At 30.5% G+C, this 6,895-nt stretch overlaps 1 protein-coding gene across 1 annotated transcript; it reads left to right on the top strand.

Annotated features, from left to right (window-relative positions):
- The first annotated feature begins 1,408 nt into the window (after positions 1–1,408).
- Positions 1,409–2,660, top strand: LOC136986252 (lactosylceramide 4-alpha-galactosyltransferase-like). The gene is made up of 2 exons (XM_067283750.1): positions 1,409–1,491; positions 1,554–2,660. The coding sequence occupies exons 1-2, from the start codon at positions 1,410–1,412 to the stop codon at positions 2,381–2,383; spliced, it is 912 nt and encodes a 303-aa protein (XP_067139851.1). The 5' UTR covers position 1,409; the 3' UTR covers positions 2,384–2,660.
- Positions 2,661–6,895: the final 4,235 nt, after the last annotated feature.

Genomic DNA, 6,895 nt, shown 5'->3' with positions numbered 1-6,895 from the left:
TTGATTGATTGAAATAATTTAAATTAAATTGATTGATAAATAGAAATCGATTCAGACGAGGCCCTATCCCTGTATCACTGTAGATGTAACTACTACGGCAGTGGATAAAAACTAAACATTTTTATAATGTATAAACCTGTGTATAAATGCGTTTGTTATTTCCAAATATTTTCGTCATTTATTTATCTACAAAAAGAAGAGTAAACTCTGGCCACTTGGGGTCCTTTCTGATTACGCCTAATAATTTTGTAACTCTCCGTCCTATAGGTACTAAGAGGGCCTTTTTAACAAGTCAACAATGGGGCAGCTGAGTAGGAGGGACAGGCGTGACATATCCTGACGGACCAACCCTTCATTCCTAGGTTTTTCGATCAGTCCAAATTTGATTTCGAGTTCCCATAGCATTGAGCTGCCACCTCATCCGATAGGCTATCTGACCATCTCCTTGTTAGTTACTGATTCTTCTAAATTCGAAAATTAAATAACTACTAAAACAATTTACTAAAAGTAGATAGCATTTTGTATTACACAGACGCTTCATATCCTTTCTCCGAAAGTTTGCTCTTTATTGGCACTTCCCCAAGATAATGCTTCTTTATTCGCAACAACTTAGATCAGTGTTTTTTCAGCTTTTTTTTTTTTTTTTTTATTATAGTCGCACCCGAACTTGGTAATGTCTTTCTTGCACACCCCTATTTTATCAACGTACAGTTATGCGCTTTGCGTACTTTTAGTAATACACATAATTTCTCCAGTTCCAATGAAAATATTCTTTAATATTTTTAGTGTTTTTAATAAATTCTGCTTATATTCAATACATGTATGACAAAAATATCGATTTTTACTTTTTCAAGTAACTGATTTTGTTACTATACTTTGTACATTTTAATGCAATTTGATATTTTCTCTGTACATTTTGAAAGTTGTGAATACTAAAAAAGATAAATTGTTATTCTTATTTTTGCATTGAATTTTCAAATGCTTCTTGCATTTTATAAAAACTTTTTTAAAGAAATTAGATTTAATTTTTGTGTGTATGAAATGAGAAAAATCAATTATGGTTTGCTGTCAAACATAGAAATACATTACACGTCTTTACTTAATTTACAATGTTCTGCATCTTACCCATTATCACTTTTTTCCTGAGCCATTAGTGCTTCCGCTAAATTTATTTTGAATTCTAAATAGTCCATGACTTTATTTGAGGGACAAGTTGTATGGAGAAGGAGAGACGTTACATAGGAAAGTCTGTTTCCTAGCTAGACAGCTAACGACGTTATACCGAAACATCTCAAATCTAAGCAAAATTGATTGCGCATTACAGTCTCTAGTTATGTAAATTATAAAAGTGTAGACTATAGAAATTAAATAATTCGTTCATTAATAATTGTTTTCTGTTTCAGGATAATATGAAAACATTACAAGTTGTATTGATATTTTGTTCTATGCTCTCTATATTATATTTTTTAGTGGACTTTCATCTATTGTCAGGTAAAAAATGGATAATCTATTTAAAATTTTTCATAATTTTATATATAGAAATTTCTTTTCAGATCATAAATCTGCAACTAAAAATATATTTTTTATTGAAACTTCTGGCGCTTCTTCACTAAACTTTCGTCAGGTTTGCGCAATTGAATCGACTGCACGGCATAATCCTTCCATGTCCATTACTGTATTACTGTTCACTAAACACCAAGTTATGAATGAATTTTCCAATGTACAGATGAGATCAACAACATTCGAAGAAATATTTGAAGGTACCCCTTTAGAAGACTGGTACTTTCAAAGGAAGTGGAATAACAGCGTTTACAAAGTGTACCACTTGAGTGATGCGGTCAGGTACGCTGTAATTTGGAAGCATGGAGGAATATATTTAGATCTAGATATTATTATGTTGAAGTCTTTACCTTCTTTCAGTAATTTTGTAATTAAGGAACGCGCAAATAGTATATGTAATGGCATTTTTGGAATGCAGCGGAACCATTCTCTACTTTATAACTGTATGAAGGATTTCGTAAAAGTGTATAAAAGTAACTGCTTTGCTTGTGTAGGACCAACTCTATTTACTAAACATTTCGTTTCGTTTTGTGGCGAAAAAAATGTAGACGTTGTCGAAAAGAGAAAAAACTGCAATGTTAATATTTTGAACCCGATTTCAGCTTTCCCAGTTTCGTATCGTAAATGGAAAGATTACTTTACAAATTCTAAGAGTCTAGATATAATTGAAAAAATGAATAATTCCTATATGATCCACGTCTGGAATAAATTTTCTTCTAAAAGAATTTTACATCTAAATTCGGGAAGCGCCTACGAAATTGCAATGACACGAAACTGTCCGACAGCTTATACACAAGCAATCAAGAGTGGTGATAAGCTGTAGGCAGAACTATTGAAACTATTTTCATTTTCTTACTTATTGGAACAATGAAACATTTTAAAAAGGAAAGAAAAATGCAATCTATTGTGACAGGATTTAATGACTGTGTTGTCAAGATTTAATAGAATTGAACTTTGAATAAATTTCTTTTGAGAATGAGTGTAAAGATATTCCTCTAAGAAGCTTTGTTTTCTTATTTTATTTATACTTTATTCTGCTAATTTGTGTCAACTGTATATTTGTTGAAACTTATAATACGTAATAACTGATTAACTCTCTCCATTCCTAGGTAAAAGTTTAAATATGGTGATTAGAGTCGTATAGTGCAGGATTTTTACTAAAATAAAGATTGTTCATTTGCTTTGAGCAGCACAACTGACAACAGTTCCTTCACGGTATCAGAAATTAAGGATTTGAACTGTGTCTCAAACAATTTAACGACTACCATATATATGTTAGTGAAAACCCGTTTTTAGTTAGAACGCGTTTTAACTCGTTGAAACTAGTTTATACTGGATGTCTTTGTTAAAACCCGTTTTGTCTTGTTAAAACTAGTTTTAACTCAAAATTCATTTTTTACTAGCAGTAAATTCTAGTTTTAACTAGACAAAACGGGTTTTAACAAAGACATCCAGTATAAAACTAGTTAAAACGCATCCTAACTAAAAACTGGTTTTGACTGCAACATATAGGGTGATTCGGGGTAAGATGGTAAGCGGGGAAAGATGCCTACTTTTTGATATTTTCAAACGGTGACGTCAGATATTGTCATGTGTTTGTATGATGAATCGTTGGGCCAATATTGAGTGTGGAAAGCTGTAGTTGGCTACCGTTACCTCATTTTCTACATCTGAGAAGAATAAAAGCAAGATAAGAACGAAGTTTTTGTCGTGAAATGTTTCTAGAATCATTTTAAAACTAAACGTTAAAATAAAATTTATTAAAAATTGCGGAATTAGTTTGTGATGTAGTTAAGGTTCTAAAGTTCCATTGTGAGCTACCGCCGATCCCGATCACACATGCTAGAACACGTACAACGTAGGCATCTTACCCCGACAAATGGGAAAGATGCCACATTTTTCATGGGGTAACATGCCTATTTTCTTTTAAATGAATTCCAATATGCCTATTTTTAATAAATTTTTGTTTTCTCGTTTTATTGCAGGATATGCATAGTAATTATATAAGGACTTCTCAAAAAGGTTTTTGGACTGAAAAGAGCTTTCAGCTAGCTATAGAGCACGTTAGAACGGGCGGAAACTTAATAATACTTATACTGCGCTGTTATACTTACTTTAGAAGTACTTTGTACTACATATGCAATAAATTAGATTTGGTTAAGATATTCGAAAATTAATTTTATGCAATTATATTTGTTATCTTACCCTAATGGCATTTGGCATCTCACCCGGATACTTGGGGTGATATGCCTAAAATGTCAGACAGTAAAAAAATCGTCATTGCAAACACAATATACAATTATTTTTCATATACTTCAAAGTTTTATTTGAAAAACATGCCGAAGAATATGATATTTTCGTTAGAGGCCTCCAAAACCCAAATTATCGCTATAATTTCCTTTATAAGCATAATGTTAGGCATCTTCCCCCGAATCACTATACATAACTTTATTTCCCCCAAACATATTTATATAGCTAAAATTAATTTTAACTAATGTTAAAAGTTAAAACTAGTTTTATCTAAAATCAAAACATGTACAGCAGGTAAATTAACTAGAATTTACTGCTAGTCAAAAATGAATTTGAGTTAAAACTAGTTTTAACTAGACAAAACGGGTTTTAACAAAGATGTCCAGTATAAACTAGTTTCAACTAGTTAAAACGCGTTCTAACTAAAAACGGGTTTTGACTGTAACACAACAACACACACACACACACACACACACACACATAATATATATATATATATTGGTATATATTGTACAATATATACAATATTGTATTACAGTCAAACCTGTTTTTATGCGGTCTTTTTTTGTGCGATTTTTTAATGCGATTTTTTATTTGTGCGGTATAGTTGGCGACTAGTCTCGTGCGATTTGTCATGTCTCACGTTGACTTATTATAGCTAAATAAACTTATTATAGCATAAATGAACTTATTATAGTAATATTATTGCATGAATATGCGAAAAATGAAATAATTTATTTTTTAAGTCAACAAAACACCACCTGGACAAAAATATGTAAAACAGACGATAGACGAGACGATGCAGTCAAGTGCTGACATCTGTTGTCAATAAATTCTATTTCGTACGGTTTTGAGTTATTTTCTATGTGAGACTTTTTTTATGCGGTCCCTATTAACCGCATAAAAACAGGTTTGACTGTATATATATATATAATATATAATATAATACAATATATATATACAATTATAATTATACAATATATATACAATATACATAATACATTATAATTTATATTATATTATATATATATACAGTAGAGCGTCGAAAATTGGCGTCAATTGGGGACTGGGGTTGTTCCAATTAGTCATTTGTTCCAACTTCCGACTTTGTACGAAAAAAAATATATTAACCTGTCCGATGTTCAAATTTTTCTCCGTTGCGTATCGCTTCCTGTTGAATTTTTCTCCGTTGCGTGTCGCTTCGTGTTGAATTTTCGTCGATTTTAAGCCTAACGAAAATTTTATAATAATAATCGAGGCTATCGTATCGTTAAAAATTATTTCTTTATTTTGTACAAACAAAATAAATATATTGAAGAATATAAAAAACATGAAAATTATACTTTAGAAGCAAATTTAGTATCAAAAACGTTCGATTCAGCACGACACAGTCCGACTGAAAATCGTTCCAATTTCCGGCCATTTCAATTACCGACGTTCCAATTAACGACGCTCTACTGTAATATAATATAAATTTCACAATTTACATTTTATTTTCCAATATTAACAAAAAGTAAACTTTGTAAAGAATTATAATAAATTTTATATAATAATTTACTTATAAATATTCAATATATTTAATAAATAAAATTATTTTCGCAAATCTAGATCTATTTATGGTTTAGTATGGAATTTGAAATCACAATATGTAATAATGAGTGGATAAGCACATCATTAATTGCGTGATTTAAATAAATTAACTCAGAAATTGTATGAAAGTTCTTACAAATCTGATAATCTACAACAATATTCATTGTTGCATTATGTCTAGAAAACTTGTAAAGAATTATTTGTCTGTAATCCTATCTTACTCAATAAAAAACATCGTATTTATATAAAATTAAGCAGTGAAATAATAATTTAGATAATACCAGAAATGATGTGAAACTTACAATTAAGCATATAATATAGGCTGCATAATACCATATATGTGTTTTATTCTGTATGAAACTTACAATTGAGCATACAATATATGCTGCATTATACTAGCTATCAACTGCATATTTTATATGCAAATTACTGTTATGTCTACGATATATGTTACATAATACTATATACTGTATGTGCTGTCTATAATGTATAAATTTTACAATCAAATATACAATATATGCTGAATGATATAAATGATTTGTCAATTTTGTATGAAACTCACAGTTTAGAATGTAAAATATGATGCATAATACTATAGAAATGTGCTTTTTATTTTGTATCAGATTTACAATAAGATTTCCAACATATGCTGTTTAAATCTATATATGTATTGTCTAAGAAACTTACAATTTAGCTTACAATAAATGCTTCAGAATTAAATACAGTGAGTGATCGGTTAACAAACATAATTCGTTCCAAGACTTTGTTCGCTATCTGAATTGTTCGTTAACCAATTATCGATTTACCATAGGTATTTATGGGAATTTGATTAATTCGTTCTGGAGATTCCAAAAAAAATAAAAAAAAATATATACTTTCTTTATTTATGTATAATAATAAAAATACATATATACACAGTCTTACATTTTTATAAGTCATGTTTTTTCCGTTTGTGGGGGTTAAAGAATCTGTCTAATGTCGATTGCTTTTCTCTCCAGAATTTTTCAGAAGTAATTAATAGCATTGTAATTGTAGAGATCCCCAAGCCTATTAACCTCAACCTGGTTTGGATGCCATTCTAAGTCCGTTGTTCTGACATCCTCCCACTTCTTCAAAAGATCTTTAATAGCAGATATCGGCGTTAATCCTCTTTTAAGAAGAAAACATATTTTGCCGAGTTTTTTGGTGTTCTTCATTCCGGAGTTCTTGGCGTTATTCTGTCGTCAGATCAGTTTCAGGTTCCATTATGAGCTCTTCAATGTTCTTTATTTCTCAGATGTGATTTTTGTTACTCCTTTAGCTGCTTGAGTCTTCTTGATTATACTGTATCTTTCTTAGATAAGATTGAACTTCGGCCTACTGTAGACCTGTTCAAGCCATACTGCCCCTCAACATCAAACACCTTCTGCTTACTCTCTACCTTTGCTATTATACTCTTACCTTTCGAAAATAAAAACCGACGCAAAACTTAACGAGTATCCACCCGAATACTATA

This window comes from Centruroides vittatus, unplaced genomic scaffold (assembly GCF_030686945.1).
Source record: "Centruroides vittatus isolate TY-2023 unplaced genomic scaffold, ASM3068694v2 scaffold_1015, whole genome shotgun sequence".
In the NCBI taxonomy this organism is placed as follows: Eukaryota; Metazoa; Arthropoda; class Arachnida; order Scorpiones; family Buthidae; genus Centruroides; species Centruroides vittatus.
This window is presented reverse-complemented; position numbering and strand designations above follow the sequence as displayed.